Below are 18,869 nucleotides of genomic sequence, written 5' to 3' on the forward strand. Positions count from 1 at the left end.
AATGGACACAAAGTGGACATTGCTGACTGAGGCCATGAGAAGCCTGATAAGATGTGTTCATACAGGGCTGGAGGAGCTGCGTGAAGCCTGAGTGCAAAGATGCTAAAAACAAGTGTCTAGACTCAGATTAAAAGAAAGAGATGAGCTGAAGGAGGGAATAGGGAGAGAAAGAACAGAATTCAAACAGACAGACGACGGAGGCTGTTGAGAGTTGAACAGTACAAAGAGTAGAGAAAATAGAGGAATGAGATAGTTGAACAAGCTGAACGAGTCCTTGGCAGAACCATCTAATTGCTGAAAAAATTGTGTCCTCTCTAACTCTTTATAAATAATTGATGAAGGCTAAATGAGCTAAACTGGCTTTAATTTTCTAATTGATTAATTGCAATCTATTTTAATGGACTCATTGCTTCTGTGTAATGAACCGTTATCTGCAGTGTAATCAGTTGTATTATTTATCTTTAAATATGCAGATAGTCCGACAGGAGTTGGGAGAACAGTAGATTGTTTCCAAAAACCTTTTTTGGTTTTGTTTTTGTCAGCGAATAAGACCTGCCATCTTTATTCAAACTACACTTGCCTTTGATTCAAATAAACATCAGATATTACCTTACGTTAGATGATGATCCTAAAAACAAATATTCAAGGCTAACTCAAACTATGCTAGATTTACCCAGGCTTTGCTAAAATAACTAATGCTATGCTAGACTGTAGAATGCTATGCTAATCTGTTCCAGAGAATGCAGGTTGATTGAGGCTGTGCTAAACTAACCCAGGCTGTGCTTAGCTAACCCAGGCTGTGCTAATCTAACCCAGGCTATGCTAGGGCAACCAAGAATGGGGCTACGCTAGACTGGAGGGGGCTACGCTAGGGGGTACCAGACAATGCGAGGCTGTGCGAGCCACTCAGGCACAGTGTTGTCCGCCATATATTATGGGGGGAAAGGGCGATTCTCCTCTGCAAAGAATTTGTTTAGGTTAGTACCACCTGTCATGGCTGCTTATTGATCACAGTCAAGGCGCTCACCTGGAAAATTGTAACTGCATCAGCACTGAGCCACTTAGAAAACATCTCATCCTGTACAGGCGGACTGAGGGACTGGGTTCAGATCTGCGTACGCCCACAACACACTTTAAATGACATTTATACGCCATACCGTGGGTCTATTGTGGTTCTATAAAGTAGTACCTTTGTGTTATTGTCAACATGGATACCCCAACAGATACTCTATAGACATAGAGACAAAATAAATAAAGAAATCCATAAATAAATCTGTCTCCCGACCACGGGCAGCCACTATTAGAGGAGCATTAAACCCCATTATTGTGAGCAACAAATCTCAAGCCTTCATTAGAATCTCTGAATGTAGTCACTCAGTATAGTGGAGCTGTGTGGCGATGCATAGGAGGCTAGAGTAGACTTCATAAGGGAAGGGAGACTTAAAAAGGAATGGGAACTTGAAAGGGAAATATTTAGGTTGATATGGAATTCAAACGCAAACCACAAAGCTCAAATCACCTCCGCTCCTCTCAACTTTCATTTTGTTGCTCTCACGTTTTCTCACCCTAGTTGTTCTATCCCTCACCGTTTCAATGTTTGTAGACAACCTGCAGCCACAGACTAAAGATTAGTGTAGGGTGTGCGTGACGTCAACCCTTTGTCAACACACAACCAAATTGAGTCTTCATAAAGTCTATCACAGGCCAATTTAACACTGAATTGCCAAACATGATATGGCAAGCTGTTCTTAAACATCCCTGCTATCTGTAAAAACATTTCAGTAATTGAGAATAGCATTTGTCCTTGTCGAAATTGTATTTGCACTAGATAAAATGGTTGTTAAAGATATTCACAATAACATTCTTACAGGTAGAAATTGTATTACAGATATAAGACATCTTCAACTTTGATAAGAATAATCAATCTTATAAAATAATCTATTTTATTTTATCTATCTATCTATATCTATCTAATAAAGATACATGAAACACATACAAGAAACAGATATCCACAATACATTTCTGGATATCTGCAATTGCATTGTTTTAAGTCATAATTCTAATGGTAGATATCTGAAATCACATTTTCCCTAAAGCCTTATTGTCGTATCCGTCATGACATTTTTGGTAGTCATAATGTATTGTAAGATATTCAAAATGACATTATTATCTAGAATGGCTTTTAATAATGGCACATTTTGAATGAATCTGGCTCTGATTGGTTTAGGCAACCAATTTACCGGGTTAGGATTAGTAAACCATCTACTTGGTTAGGTTTAGCAAAGCAAACTACTGGGGTTAGGTTAAGGCAACCAAACTACTGGTTTAGGTAAAGGCAACCAAACTACTGGGTTAGGTTTAGCAAACCTAACTACTTGATTAGGTTTAGCAAACCTTACTACTTTATTTATTTTTTTTGATTATGTCAAGGCAACACAACTAGGTGGTTAGGTTGAGGGTTAGGGTGCAGCCAGGCCCCCAGGAACAGTGCATACTTCCGCAATCCACCAGTGCCCAGCGGCCAAGCCTGGTATTGCAGCTGTTTAAAGGGGTAGTTCGGAATTTTGGACATAGGGCCTGATTCCGAAGTGAGCATTGGTATTCTATATCACTGGAGACAGTTTAACACATTTCATTCAATCCTTCTAGTTACAGAGTTCGCTCGTGCTAGGCTAGCGCACGTCAACGGGCAATGCTAGCCTGCTATTAAAAACAGTCTTACCCACTCCACAGTACACCCGAGGTAAATAAATTATAACGACAGACTATAAATCTAAATGTCTGTTTATAGAATAATGTTAGAAATAAAACCAACCTTGCATTGCATTGCATTTTGAGGGAATTGCGGGGTCTCAGCAGCAGTGTTTATATTCCTGTACGTAGGCTACGGCAGCGGCGGACTGATACCTAGGTTACCTGCCGCTGTCATTGCTACAAACGCAGAGTACAGTGAACGAAGGAATTCTACAAGCGTATTAAATTAACAAGATATGGCCACGTTTGGAGGAGTTAGCGATGCATTTGCTTTTGAAGACGATTATGAGGAATTTGTTGTATCCAACGAACCGTACATGTACGAGCCGGTGTTTTGATGTCAAAGCCAGCAGCAACAAGCCACAGTTGAGTCCTTTCTGGATCTCGCACTGGAAATTGGTGGAAACTTTGTGGTGCCCATCTGTACCGTTTATTTCTACAATTTCTAAAAGCACACTGAACCATCATGTTGCCTAGTCGTTCAATTGCGCTTCTGTCCCACGCTTCTCTGTTTACGTTCTTCTGTCGTGATTCGGTTACAAACCTAACCAGCGCATAGTAGAATTCCGCTTCTGCTGAGAAAGTAGTCCCTCGATGATTCATGCGATGCAAGGTTAGTTTTATTTCTAACATTATTCTATCAACACAGACATTTCAATCTATAGTCTGGGGTTATAATTGATTTACCTCGGGTGTACTGTGGAGTGGGTAAGACTGTTTTTAATAGCAGGCTAGCATTGCCCGTTGACGTGCGCTAGCCTAGCACGAGCGAACTCTGTAACTAGAAGGATTGAATGAAATGTGTTAAACTGTCTCCAGTGATATAGAATACCAATGCTCACTTCGGAATCAGGCCCTATGTCCAAAATTCCGAACTACCCCTTTAAGCGGGCTGTGGACGGGTCCCTCGATTCAAGGGGCCCAGAAGTAGATATCTCCGTTCACTCCAATACAAGTGGGGAACAGGAATGTGGCTCTGCTAAAAATGATTGGATATCAATCAAAAGCTCACAATTATCTTTATACCATGGACTAATGTAAGTTTTAATAAAATGTAAGTTTTCTCTCTTCAAAACACCACCTCAAGGGTTTTATCCGCTGAATGAAGTCGTAGTGAAACAACAAATGTTGTTTCGGCCCGGCATTCGAGAGGGCTCAGTTAACTTCTCGTGTCCAAGGTTTTCCTTTTACTTAACATGAATGACGTTGATGGTTTTGAGGCACTGTGTTGACTTTGAATCCCTTAAAGTCGCCGAGGGATGTGTAGACAGACCTCTCGCTTATGATGCTACAATGCTAACAATGCTAGACAACGAGAATATCTCTGCACCTTCCGACACGTCATGCACTAGGGCGTGACTGGCTCCCATGATGCAGAAGCAAATCCCTCCTTGACGTTGCCCTTCGCCATTGAGCACTTTTCATAGGAATGAATGGGCGTCATTTTTTTAATCCGCTGTCCTTTCTTTAATAGGTCCATGGGTGCAGCATATAGCCCTTTCTGAGAAGCAGCAAGTTCAGGCTGAGCCAACCAGAGGCAGAGAGGGGCGGGTCATCAGGCTGAGCCAACCAGAGGCAGAGAGGGGCGGGTCATCAGGCTGAGCCAACCAGAGGCAGAGAGGGGCGGGTCATCAGGCTGAGCCAACCAGAGGCAGAGAGGGGCGGGTCATCAGGCTGAGCCAACCAGAGGCAGAGCGGGGCGGGTCATCAGGCTGAGCCAACCAGAGGCAGAGCGGGGCGGGTCATCAGGCTGAGCCAACCAGAGGCAGAGCGGGGTGGGTCATCAGGCTGAGCCAACCAGAGGCAGAGAGGGGCGGGTCATCAGGCTGAGCCAACCAGAGGCAGAGAGGGGCGGGTCATCAGGCTGAGCCAACCAGAGGCAGAGCGGGGCGGGTCATCAGGCTGAGCCAACCAGAGGCAGAGTGGGGCGGGTCATCAGGCTGGAATTGTATTGATTAAACAAGCAATGGCAACCATCCATATTTGGTACATCGAGGTCTTGAATGGCCACAGTAGTTTATAGCCTAAACATATAATATTCAACCACTAATAACTTTATAATGGAGGAAAACTATCCAAAGGGACCTCTGGAGATGAATTTGTCACTGGGCAATGAAGAAGTATTTTTGGATCTTGGTTCTGTCATAGCCCTGTAGTTAAGGGCTCTATACAAATCACATGTACTTCACTTCACAACACTAACAAATGAAATGGTTGGAAGAATGCTTATTTCCATGTAGAGAAAGGTATTGATGAGGGACTAAATATAGGAAGAGATGAAGAGAATCACCAACATGGTGATCCTCTAGTCTAGATACTGGTGAACAACGTGAGCTCAAATCACCAACAATCACCAACGTCAGCTCTGCACATGATGATGAATCTTTTAATTGAGTGAATCATTGTATGGATCAGTAGCCTCGCTATGGGTTGGAAAGCCGAAAGAAAGACAATGCAAATCCAATGTAAATCCAAATTTGGCTCTTTAATCTCACATCTTGTTGCCATATGGAGAACTGTGGAATCACACTCTAGCACTCACTTTAAATTCCATCCTCACCTTCCTTTATTTAATAATTTCGCCCTTTGCTTGGGTGGTCACCCGATGTCCTTCCCTCAGTGGAGGGATAAAGGGATTAATACCCTTTCCGACATTATGTCAGATAATGCGCTCAGATCTTTTCAGGACTTGAAATCGCATTACAACTTACCCGGCACCTCTTTTTTCTTCTACCTACAACTCCGCAGCGCCTTACGGGCATACGGAGTCCCCAGGGGTGGAAACATGGTGCCTCATCCAATTCATAAAATATGTGGTAATTCATCTACCAAAGGCTTGGTCTCTGCTCTATACACATTTATGTCCAAACATGCAGAAAAACCTTTGCAAGTGGATAGTCGCTGGAGCCATGATCTCTCAATTGCACCTTCTACAATCAATTGGTCCATAGTCTGGTCAAAGCTTGACCTATCTTCGCGTAATCCCAACCATCAGATGACTCACTACAATTTCATACACAGACTTTACTGCACTCCTCATAAATTATTCTTGATGAAATTAAATCCATCTCCTAACTGCCAGCTAGGCTCTTTAGGTACTACAGGTACCTTTGTTCACATGGTCTGGGAGTGCCCTGGGGTGAGGGACTTTTGGAGTATGGTATCCAATAGGATGTCTATAGTACTTGGGCGTACCATCCCCTGCTCCCCAACTATCTTATTGCTGAGTGATTTTACGGGTCTAGATCTTTCTCTGATGCACCAACGCTGGTTTCTGGTAGGCCTTACTGCTGCTAAAAAGCTTGTAGCACAGAGATGGAAACTTCCTCATAACCTGTCCTACCAACATTGGGTGAACACAGTCATAGATCTGGCTAAATTAGAGAGATCTGTGGCCAGCATGCATGGCGCCCAAGCTAGAAATATTAACTTATGGTCCACCTTTATTACCAATATGTTGGGAGGGTAGTCATGGCTTACTGTATCTACGCCTTACTCACTGCTTTTCCATCCTTTTCCTTTTCGTTTTGTTTCTTTATTTATTTCACATGTTAGTATTAGGCCTATTTAACAAATTTGCTGAGCTTCTCAAATTATTGAATCTGTCTTTGTGGGAGGCAAGACCTGGGGGTGGGTGGGCTTGGGGGGGGGGGGGGGGGAGTATGGTTGAGTATTATATGTGTTATGTTGTCTTACTTGTGTATATGTGTAACTGTTTATTGTATGAAACATAAAATACAATAAAAAATGTATCACAAAAAAAGAAAGACAATGCAAGATAAAAAAATTAACAAAATGTAAATTTTTACACGCATCCGTACACGCACACAAAGGAAAATAATGTTCTGGCATGCTGACAACTTAGAAGAGAGTAAACAGACGAGTTGGCTTCATGCATGTTAAACTCATACATTACTTCCTGAAACCCGAAAACCATGAAGATCATGCGTCTGATAAATATCAATTCCAAACAACACCTAGGAAATCAACATAAATACAAAAGAGAAAACGGCATATCCGATATGCCGTCTCACTTCCACAGAGGAGATGGGCTTTAGTCACTAGAAGTAAATTGATCTTTTCTGTCCAGTCAAGCATAAACACACAATCTCTCTCCTCTCATGGTGAATGAACGATGAAGCAATTATTCATAATCAGAGGATCATTTCAAGAAGAGCGTGAATGATCGATTTACTTGAGTGAATTTTAACAAGTCACCACAAAGAAATATCTTTTAGGATGGCATGGATCAGGAAGACGCCCCTTATAAAGACATTGGTTCCTGTTGGTTATCTTGTAAATGGTTCTGTTTTGACTTCACAGTTGGAGGGAGTGATGAGTTCAGTTGAGAGGTTCTCTCTCTCGACCTCTCTCTGTCTCTCCCCTCTCCCCCCTTCTCTTCCCACAACTCTCTGTCTCTCTCTCTCTATGCACCACCTTTGTATTGCTCTGTTCTATAACTCCCCCGCCCTCTTTCTCCATCACTCCCCCCCGCCTCCCTCTCTTTCTCTCTCTCTCTCTCTCTCTCTCTCTCTCTCTCTCTCTCTCTCTCTCTCTCTCTCTCTCTCTCTCTCTCTCTCTCCATCACTCCCCCTCGGCCTCCCCATTCCTTCCTCCTTTTCCCTTTCTTTCTCTCCTGCTCTCCCTCTCTCCACAATTGAAGGTCGGAGTGTCAGTGTACAAATAACACTTTACCTAAACAGCCTCCCCTTCAATAAATTCTACCAAAAGTGAAGAAGAGGGAGCCGCTCCTTGACTGGGCCACAAATCGCCGCTCAAATGACAACAGCTCCAGCTGACCTTTCACGGAATACTAAGTAGCAGCTTTGCATCAATCACATGAATGTTGGAAGATGCCGAGGGGGAAGGAAGGGGCGGCCATTTTGTTTGTCCTTGGTTAAAGCGTCACGACGTCATGGCCATCTCTTATGAGACGTGACGGGAGTACAACAGGCAGACTCCTCTCAGAGCGTCTATCTGTGTTCACCTCTCTGTGTAACCTTTGTTTTTTGTTGTGTACTCAGACCGCGCAGCGCCAATTAAAACGGGGTCCTGGATGGAGGGGGAGGGAGGGAGGGAGGGAGGGAGGGAGGGAGGGAGAGAGGGAGGGAAGGAGGGAGGATAGCAGTTATGGAAAAAACTGTCTTCTCCTTTTCGAGAGATTTGGGAATACAATTGTTGTCCAAAAACTAATCTTGTTTGTACAGCACTTTCCTGACATTTGCTCCTTGCCTGTCGATTTAAGATCTAATTGTAAATGATAAATATTCTTGATTGAATGGCAGCTCATTGTATTCAGCTGGTCATCTGTGTATCCATTCTGTCATGGTTGGCATTGTATATTTATGTTAATCTCTAACCTTCGGTACATGATTAATGGTCTTGGGGTCTGTAATTGGTACCTCAGGCAGGTGGCCAGTATCCAGTGCAGCGGTCTGCCACAGAACATATCATGTGGGCCAAGTTCTGAAAGAGGGGACTGGGCCTCTTACTCAGTTCAATTGGCTTATCCCCTAGCTTTGTAGGCATTGAGTCGGTGGGTAAATCAAAAGATTATCTCGGATCCATCAGTCCTCCTATGTGATAGCCCAACTTCTGGCTGGGGATGGTACAGAGCCTGGTAAACCAAGCTAAAAGGGGCGGAGTCGCACCACGTTTTCTGTTTGGTGAAGAAGCTATTCTCCCGAAGACATGCTGATCAGCGCAAGAGGGACAAACTTTCAGAAGAGCATTTTAATGTGTATTTCTGAAGAGGCTAGTCTACACGGTGTTGATTTTTATCCGTCACAGATTTTTTTGTGCTACTGAGTTTGTGTTACCCGTTTATAACCAATTACATGCTTACAGATCCCTGCTACCAGCAACATGATTCAGATACTCTATAGACAAACAAATATGAAATGAGAGAGACTCAGATTTGAGCTTGTCTGTCATAAGTCTTTAGAATTTGCCTTGGCCTTGAATCACCCCTGGTGGTGCTGTATCTTCTAGCTGAAAGACTGACAATCACAGGGCTGTCCCTTCAACTCCCAGGCTCCTACTGGCTTTTTAGAAAGGGAAGACACTCTTGAGCAAGGCATGCCATAGCTAATTGTTGAGTTGCTCTGGATCATACCAAGCAACACATAGAGGGATAGAAGTGATGTGCAGAGGTTCTGATGACACGTGCCCCCAGTTAATCTGAGGCGGTTCCATGAGGTGCTTCTTAAGAATATCAGTCTATGGAATTATCACAAAGTCAATTATCCCCAAAACGATAAGATTGAGATTCATGGCTTATCGTTCAGAGGCTTTCATCAGAAAACCAGGAGGGTATATTGAAAGTGCAACGTAATCCACTGAGGAGATTACATTTAGTAATTAGTATAAAAATAATAATAACAATTACAATTAAAAGTGTACATGGCAACAGTACAACAAAGGCTGGAGCTGCTTTCATCTTTCATCTGCTTAATTTTTAATTGCTTTTTTTTGTAGATAAAACAGACTGACTGTTGACTGAAGGTCTGTGAAGTGTTCAGACAGAGGAAGCACCTCCTCTCTCCCAGCCAGCGCCGCAGTTCCCAACACAGAGAAACACGCTGGCTGATTTCTCTTCTACTGGCTTTGTGAATCATGTCGTTAGGCTCCACGTCACTCCGGCAACTTCACCAAAGTTTCAGTCGTTATCGGCATTAGACTTTGCTCTCGCTTGATCTCGGCCATTGTAAGTGTGAAACGACTGACCAGGGCCAAAACAAACTAAAGAGTGCATTGTGCATGCCACACTCTGGGTTTATGGGTTGTTCTTATGGATAACTTGATTAGGAAGAGACAATCTTGAGATAATATGTTTTATGGTTTTATAGTGGCACTGTTGTTCTGAGAAACCTTTTTGGTTCCATTGATGTCCAAAGACATGTTTTTAGAGCTACTGTGTTAAATGACCAGGTACAATGATAAATAAACATCATTATCGTTGACTCATGAAAAGTAATATGTCATGAAAAGCAATATCTTCTAGCTTGAATGGAGGGAAGATAAAGTGGTAAAGGGAAAACAGTTAAAACTTGTGAAAGAGACGTATAAAGTCCTTTTTTATCCAAACGTGGGGGTATATTTTTGACGTGATATTATTAACTGGTCGATCATAATCTTCACAAAGTGTATGTTATTACCCAACTGTAAAAATCTCCCACCCTCCAACCATTGGTATGAATGTCTCTGGAGGCGCCAAATTGGACGTTCAACAAAAAAAAGGGGGATAGTAATGTAATTCCAATTAGGGCATTTAGCAGACGCTTTTATCCAAAGAGACTTACATCGGTTAATGCACACATTGACGGCAGAGCCAACCATGCAAGCCGACAACCAGCTCGTCAGGAGCAGTTAGGGTTAAGTGTCTTGCTCAGGGACACATCAACACTCAGCTAGGAGGAGCTGGGGATTGAAATAGCAACCTTTCGGTCACAAGACAACTGCTCTACCTCCTGAGCTAAGCCGACCCGACGACGTCCCGAAGTAAAGCCGGTTATAATATACTTTCAATTCGGACATCAGAGCTAAGCCAGCTTCCAAATCCGAACAACCAACTTTATAATCACTCTCATCGAGGTAATAAGCGTCCAACAAAGCCCTCGACCGTGACTGGAGACCTTGTGCAGCCGTGGACCCCAGCAGCAGCCCCAGCACAACACAACACAACAAGTAGACAATCTGTTCTCAATTACATCTCAGCGCATTATCAAATTGTTATTGGCGGTTGGTATTGCCGCTGGCTCGTCATATATCAGTGCTGAGATATTGCTCAGAGTCGGGCCCACAGAGGGGTAATAAGCCCAGGTTCTCCTGAGGCGGTCTGAAGGCTGGGCCGGCCCTGCAGGGGGCAGCGGGGGCCCTTCATGTCACCCTACACACAGAGGAGATGCGAGGCCCCCGGCGCTGGGCGGGGGGGGAGGACATCATTAAACCGGCTTTCACCTGAGGCCCAGGTGGCTGAGGTGTACAGTCTGTGTGTGTGTGTGCGTCTGTGTGTGTGTGTGTGCGTGTCTGTTGCTGTCCTTTTTGTGAAGGTTTATATATTGTGACTGCATGTGTCTATCTGTAACGTCAGTGTGTGTGCGCGTGTGTGTATGTGTGTGTGTGTGTGTGTGTGTGTGTGTGTGTGTGTGTGTGTGTGTGTGTGGGTAGCTGGGTGTGAGTCTGTATGTATGTACACACACAGTGTTTGTGTATTGTGTACATGGGTGTTTAAGTGTACTCTGAGTGAGTGAGTTTGTAAAAGGGTGAGTGAGTGTACACTGTGTGTGTGTGTGTGTGTGTGTGTGTGTGTGTGTGTGTGTGTGTGTGTGTGTGTGTGTGTGTGTGTGTGTGTGTGTGTGTGTGTGTGTGTGTGTGTGTGTGTGTGTGTGTGTGTGCGTGAGGGGGGTAGGGGGTGTAGAGCGGCGGCGTGGGGGGGGTCATGAATCAACCCAGGGAGCGGTGTGTCTGCCAGCCTTTATCCACGCTCATGCATCGCGCGGAGCAGAGTGTCTGGGTGCTTTATACTAGTGTCCGCATGATCCACCAACACTCCCCCACCCTCCCCTACTGAGAGAGAGAGAGAGAGAGAGAGAGAGAGAGAGAGAGAGAGAGAGAGAGAGAGAGAGAGAGAGGGAGAGAGACAGAGAGAGAGAGAGAGAGAGAGAGAGGGAGAGAGAGAAAAGGAGAGAGAGAAAAGGAGAGAGAGAGAGAGAGAGGGAGAGGCAGAGAGAGAGAGAAAAGAAGAGAGAGAGAGAGAGAGAGAGAGAGAGAGAGAGAGGGAGAGGGAGAGAGAGAGAGAGAGAGAGAGAGAGAGAGAAAAGGAGAGAGAGAGAGAGAGAGAGAGAGAGAGAGAGAGAGAGAGAGAGAGAGAGAGGGAGAGAGAGCCCTCAGCTCTGCCGTCGTGCCGCTGAGCTGCAGCATCAATCTGCTCGGCTTGTGAGAAAAGAGGCTTTACTGTTTTTAACTGCAAAACAACCCCGGGTTAAGTCTGCCTGCAAGCCTTTCTGTCTGACAGTCTTCCCGTCTACCCGTTTCTCTGTCAGTATGGCCGTAGGTCCGTCTGCTCTTTCGTTTTCACTCTTGCCCCCTCTCTCACTCTCTCTCTCTCTCTCTCTCTCTCTCTCTCTCTCTCTCTCTCTCTCTCTCTCTCTCTCTCTCTCTCTTGTAGCAGTGAATCAGAAGCTGATTCTTTAACATTTAATCACAGACGAGCACCTCTGGGTGTTCATCACAATCGATCGTGAGGGGAAAAAGAAAAGAGGTCATTAACCAACAGAGCTGTAGGCAACGCAAACAAAATTATTATTCGTTTCAGACATGGTTCCTGCTGCGGTAACAAAACGAGTATCTAAAGCAATTAACCTTCTGTCACGGACACTCAAGTGTGGGCATCTTAACGAGTTTGTGCACCTCCTTTAATTACTCTTTTAAGCAGCAGCAGGCCGACCAGAATTAAAAGTAATTCCGAGGTAAAGTGCGACGATGACAGCAGCGTGGTCAGTGTGTTCCCCAGATCACTGCCATTAGGAGAGAGCTCCTTCAGTGGAACCCTGCTGAGACTGTGGAACCTCCAGGGCTGAGCGGAGAACCCTCATTAACCCTTTCATATTCCCATCCATTAATCTGTCCCTCCCCTCCTCCCTCTCTCCATTCTTCACTCATCCATCTCTCCTCTCCATCTTTCCCTCCATCTTTCCCTCCATCTCCCATCCCTCCATCTCTTCCTTGTCTCCATCTTTTCCTCCATTCCCCCACCCCTCCATCTTCTCTATTCCATCCTCAATCTCTCCATAGCTCCATGCCTCCATCCCTCCATCCCATCTCTCCAGGTCAGTTCGATATCAATATGAAGATGAGGGAGTCTATCTACCAGCAGTGAGCGGCTGGCGGTTGCTGGTTTTCCATCAATATTGAACGCTTATGAATTTGTAAGCAGCAATGGCAGATATGATAATGACGGCAGGGCCAGCAGACCGAGTGGAGTTGATTAGCGAGCGCTCTGGGCAATCGCTAATCAACTCCATCTGGTCTGCTGGTGTAGTCAAGTGTTGTAGCAGCAAACAGGAAACAGCAAAGGTACTATCCCTACGGTGATGGAGGAGAACACTCCAAACTGTGCACTCGGTTCAACACAGCAGGAGATATGTGGAATAACTTCCTTGGCGCTGTGCACAGGGTTTTGGACAGATGGTTCTGCTGGTTATTATTATTGGGGCATAAAAGGAACAGAAGATAGGACAGTTAAGCAAATAGCCTAAAATCTCCTCATGGGCATCTGCTATGACTTTTTAGATCTCTGTTTTTGCTGATAATGTGATTTAAACGTAATGGGAAGGGACCTTCAAGGGCTCTGAAAAGCGTCTTGGTAATTAAGATTCTCAATCAAACCCGCCGCCCTCCACACCTGCGTATCCCGGCCCAGCCCTAACCTTTCTCTGGCAGCTCTGTGGTGTCAGCTCTTTGTGGATTCTACCTTTTTTTCAGCCCATAACCTTGGACTGGCTCCCAGCCCGGAGCTGTTCCATCGTGATGGACACGTGCTGCATCGCCACGCTGGGAACGCTTCATCTTGATAAGATGGAACCAAAAGAAATTACATTTGAGAGGATTACAATGAATATCAGAGTTTGAAATGTTGGGAAGGAGAGTGTCTGGCACCAGTAATGGCGGAAGGACTGGTTCCCGGGGACTGGGGCTCCATGGCACCCAGGGTACTGTCCTGGGCGACCTCAGACGGAACATTCCAGAATCCTTATTGGTATCCTAGCAGGGAACCTGTGGCACCAGGTGAGCGGATTAGATCGCCCCAATGCACACTTCCTTTATTGTGGAATAACTATTGTTCTGCTCTGAAACATAGACATAAATAACTACTTATCAATAATTGCTTACCAACAATGAGACTTTATGCGTTAAAGGGGGCTATCAGAAATGGTAATGGTAAACAACAACATCACTCTTTATCCTCTTTATAAAGAACTGGGTTAGAACGAGAGAATGATTGTTTTTCAGCTGTGGTAATTAGTGTGTGTAATGAATTGCACTAACAGGTAAAAGCTCCTCCATGCATCATCGGTGTGGCCGGCCCCTAAGTACTAGCCTGCGCGGTGTGCTGGCGCGAAGGTCAGCGGTGCATACAAAATCAATGATTCCAGCGCTGTCTGAAACTTAAGACATAATTAGACCTGGGGAGGGAGGAGAACAATTGGCTGGTTATTGAATCAGATCAGCAAAGGCGCTGTGCCCAGCACTTTTTAAACCAAAGCGAGGGGATCCTGGAAGAGCAGGGAAAGTTCAGCTCATTTGTTCCGAATGTCACGAGTTCCAAACTGTGTCCCAGGTTTCTGTGAAGTTCACTGTCTGACGGCATCATACACCATACGTGTGTAGTCATGGAGAACTTTAACCGACATTACGATGATTAATGGTGCTATCAATAGCAGATAAACTCGTAGATATTCCTGTAAGTGCTTACCCTCCCACATGACATCACAGGAAGTGGGTAGAAGGCCAGCCGTCTTTATCATTGATGATGACGATGAACAATATTTGTGTTTAATGAGTAGCCTAGGCTACTTCTTATGAAGATATCGCTTGTGGTTTTAAACACAGGGATTGGACGTAGACCTTAGACTTAAGTTCACAACGTTTTAAGTTCATTCTCAAGATTATTCCAGATTCATACTGCCCTCCCTCCATCTATTACCCAACTTAAGACTCAAAGAGAGCTACTGCAACAAACTCACTTTGGTCTCAACATGGTTGATATTAAGGGTTGAAGACACCTTATTTATATGGTGTCATATATTACCTTGATAATGTAATTAACATATTATACATAACATATGTACATTATAACAATGATAAATTATTATTTTTGATTAAATTATCAAGTATATCCAGTGGTTATAGCTAATGGAGATCTCAGTCAATAGAAGCCTTATTGAAGCCGGGGTGACGAGCGTGTCGCCAGGTTGGCGTCTCGTTGTACGTGGTTAGAGATCACCGCGATGAGCACCTAATCATCACAGAGCAACAAGGCTACCAGATGGCCCCTCACGCCCACCTCTGATGATGCATCCTTGTCGTGGTCCGTTCAGAATTAGTCATGGCAACAGCATCCTGTCAACTTTATGAGGAATCACAAAGGTTTAATCTGACACAGGTGATGGTTGTGTTCAGCGTCTTTGTATAACAACTGCTGCTTACTGCACATTCTGTGAGGATTAGTTGGAGCCAGTGAACTGGAAAGGTAAATATAAAAATTGCATCGCTGTGGTATATATTTAAATGTCACTGATAAAATATCAGTTCAAATTCAGGATGGTTTTAAGCTTATTTTGTAATCCTTACCACCGGTCGAATACTTCTCGTAATCAACCTTTACCGCTATCTTCTTTTGGCTCAGCAAAGGGTTGTCAGTGTTATAGGGGTAAGACTGTGAGATCAATTTATCTCCTTAATAGCCACAACAGCCAAGGACTCTGCTAAGTGTGTGACACTGACAGAGCGATGTTTGACTTCTGCGGTGCACAAGACGCCAAGGCTCTCAGACACTTCCTGACAGCTCCAAAGTGGTGCCAATACAACCACATTGTGCACATACATGCGCGCCCAAACGCACGCACGCACACACATGCACACTCACACACACACACACACATGCTAGTGAACACACAAAATTCCCGGTAAACATCATGACGCATGGTATGAATAAGAGTCACCGTTGTTTAAATTCTTCTTCAGGACAGTTTTTTCTAACTCACGATAGTATTGGTATTCGTGAGGACATTCCTGAAGAACCAACAGTTGACTTAAACACAGTCAGCCCAGAACCGACATGCCCCACGCTCAAAAACCCATCTTCACATTGATATTCAACTCATAACACGCAATAAAAAAGAAGGTCCTACCTAGAAAAATGATGGTCTGCTTCCTGGCCGTCTTGACCCTTGAACTCTCATGCTTGGGCGAGGCCTCCGTCGACCCGTTGACCCCTCCGGCCGCCGACCCCATGGGCCCCCGCAGCACCAGGACCATGGCCCAGCACATCACGGCCACGCCCGACAGCACCACCATGTACACCACGAAGGCCCCGGAGATGCTGACCTGGTACATGACCCAGCGCTCCCGCAGGTTGGTGCAGAAGGTGACGTTCTGGTCGGGGACGCTGCGGGCGCTGGGGATGTGGCCCTGGGTGCCCGTGGTGAACAGCATGGGCAGCGCCACCAACACCGAGGTGAGCCAGGCGAAGGCGATCAGGGTGGAGGTGTGCTTCCCGGCCAGCTTCTTGAAGCGGAACGGGTGGCAGATGGCCATGTAGCGCTCGAAGCTCATGGTGGCCACGTTCAGGATGGTGGCGTAGCTGCAGGCCTCGAACAGGAAGTTGTACATCTTGCAGTTGACGTTCCCGGACGTGGAGCTGAAGGGGAACCAGATGGCGCTGTACAGCTCCACCGGCATGCCGATGATCAGCACCAGCAGGTCCGAGCAGGCCAGACTCACCATGTGGTCCGTCACGTTCTTGTGCAGGTATCCGTTCTGCAGGAGCACCTGCGTTACCCGGATGGTGACTGCATTACCCACAATGCCCGTCACCAGGATGAGGACGTAGAGGATGGTCAGGAAGACTTTGACGGAGTAGCTGGCCTCTAGGTCCCGCCAGTTCTTCTCCTCGGCCACCTCCGGCTCAATGTTCATGGCGCCCCCGAGCTGTTCCTACACTATGGACTCCTTATCAGCTCTGGAGGTGCGGCAGTCAGCGATCAGGGGCCCGGCGGGGCGAGCCAGGATCCTCAGGTACCTCCGGATCAAAAATACATTTGATATTTGTCCAAAATGATCACCGGTCCTCGCGGTTGTGTCTCTGGTGAGCCGGAGATCCTGAAGTTCCCATAAATACTTCTGTTCAATCAGTCCCCTCCCTCAGTGAGAGGGGGTGTGTGGGGGGGGGGGGGTTAAAGTATGCTATTTCCAAGAAAAAGTGAGCGGTTGGTTCAGCTTGAGGTCCGTTGTGCGAGGCCTGGTTCTCCACTCCACGCCCGCCGACCCTCGTTTCACCGGTTCAAATGCGTTTGGCGTCAGTGCTCGGCTGAAACTCCCAGACAGCAGTACACTGATTTCCTCCCTCCCGGACGAGGGCAGGGCAGTTAAACATTAAACTTGAGTGAGGGAGAGAGAGAGGAAGAGCGAGAGAGGGAGAGGAACAGGAGGGGTGTAACGGCGAGGGCCGGCGTTAGGCTCTTATCACCCTGTGGGCTCACGCCTCCTCTGGAAAAACTCTTGCCTCATTTCACTGAACATATAATGAACACTCAGAGATAAGGAAAGGAATTCCAAAACGGTCAGTATTAAACAACACTGGTAGATACACCTAACCACAGGAATGGATAGGTACACAGAAGCATAGCTTAACATGAGGAATTGAAGCGTTTTGTTTGATGCGGTCCTGGTTTATATAAGTCTCCCTTTTCTTTTTAATCAATTGTTATGGTAAAATACAGCTTGTTATTAACCGTAGTGGAACCAATTACATCACAGTTTAGATCACAGTTTGAGAGACATTCTAGTGAGGCCTATTTCTTAAGCTCATTTTTCACAGAGAATAAGAGTATGCATGATTGAAGTGTTTAGGTTGACTGACATTTATCCGATCATAAACGTATTAAACTAGATATTTCTGCCATCAAACTGCTGACATTTCACAGCTAAATAAAAACATGTTCCTATATATATCCATCCATATCGAGACAGCGGTCTAAATCCAGCCCTTTTACCCCCACTCTACCACCTGAGTGATATGTAACCGATGTAAAAGGAACAAAGATGAAGAGACTATCCATTTACCATTTTTGTTCGCACTTTTATTTTACTTTTGCATTCGTTCATCTTTCAGATAAAAGCCACCGAGTGCGGCGACTAAAAATGGTCCCACACTGCCAATTAAACCATTATAATCCGCATGACCCCACATCGCGGGCCAGGTGCACACACTCAGGGAGGGGGAAGACAGGGAAATCAGCCCTGATTGTGTCACATAATTACTGGAGCCTCTTCAACTGCACCGCCACTGAATCCCTTTCAGATCCCACTGTCAGGCACACTGGCCTAATTCCTCCCGCTTACAAACAGCCCGATAAAGCTGTTGATTTATGCACCGCTCGGTCTCAACAGAAGGCACGTTCCTCTTAGGCAGCAGATGGAGATTGCCAAGGCCCTCCACCCTTCTGATGCTGAACCCTGCTCGAGGTTCTCCTTGGCTTTGTGCGTAGTTGACCAAAAGCATATTTCTTTTGGTTTACAAAAGCGTAGGGAGTTATCTCAACAACCTCAGAGCAAACACGGATCATCTGGCACCACGAGCCGAACGGACCACAGACACAGAGATGATGTGTTTGTGTAGTTCGGAATATGAAAAAGTTTTGAAAAGGAAACTGTTGAATGGGTCTCTGTTAGTCACGAGGCAGAGCCTGTATTAGCAGGCTTCACCCTCGACAAGCATCAGCCAAGATCAATATGTGACCACGGCCTTGTCACACAGATTTGTTTATCGGCTTCTTAAAGGCTGTTCTCCATGCTTACACAAATAAAGGAGATGGGAAATGGGATTTTACAATAAATAGGTGTCAATACGGGGGACAGTTACGAGGATCAGATAGGAGGCTTTTCTTAAGACCTCTAATTAAATAACTAATTTGTCAAAGTGAAAGTTATGACTTTATACACAATGAAGTGACCCCAGATTTAGCCCCGCCATTCTACAGTCTGCTGCTATCTGAGTTTTTTTCACCGTATTCTGTTGAAGATCCAGAGCTTGATCGGATATACAATGAAAGTGTCTCTATTCTAACGCCTACTGCAGTCAACCCTTAACTTCTAAAACAATGGCATATAGTCTGTTTAAGTGATTAAAACTACAAAAAGACATATATGAAAGGGCCAAATGCCAAACGAAGCGGTACCTTTGAGTATTCCTCCAAAGTAAAATATAAATGAACACAAAAAATGAATGAGAATATTAACAACCATTTCCACAATGACTAAGTGAAATCACTGAGAATAATTCAATAATAATGAAATATTCAATATTTCAGTCAATTACTTAAAACGAGTCA

At 45.1% G+C, this 18,869-nt stretch overlaps 1 protein-coding gene across 1 annotated transcript in view; it reads right to left on the reverse strand.

The window, feature by feature from the left end:
* The window catches only part of LOC130369699 (G-protein coupled receptor 39-like), a 24,453-nt gene extending 5,607 nt beyond the window's left edge, over positions 1 to 18,846 (reverse strand). Inside the window, exon 1 of the mRNA XM_056575194.1 lies at positions 15,669 to 18,846. Within this exon, the coding sequence (XP_056431169.1) occupies positions 15,669 to 16,455 (787 nt within the window). The 5' untranslated portion in view covers positions 16,456 to 18,846. The remainder of the gene's footprint in view (positions 1 to 15,668) is intronic.
* Positions 18,847 to 18,869: the final 23 nt, after the last annotated feature.

This window comes from Gadus chalcogrammus, chromosome 17 (genome assembly GCF_026213295.1).
Source record: "Gadus chalcogrammus isolate NIFS_2021 chromosome 17, NIFS_Gcha_1.0, whole genome shotgun sequence".
NCBI classification, from domain to species: domain Eukaryota; kingdom Metazoa; phylum Chordata; class Actinopteri; order Gadiformes; family Gadidae; genus Gadus; species Gadus chalcogrammus.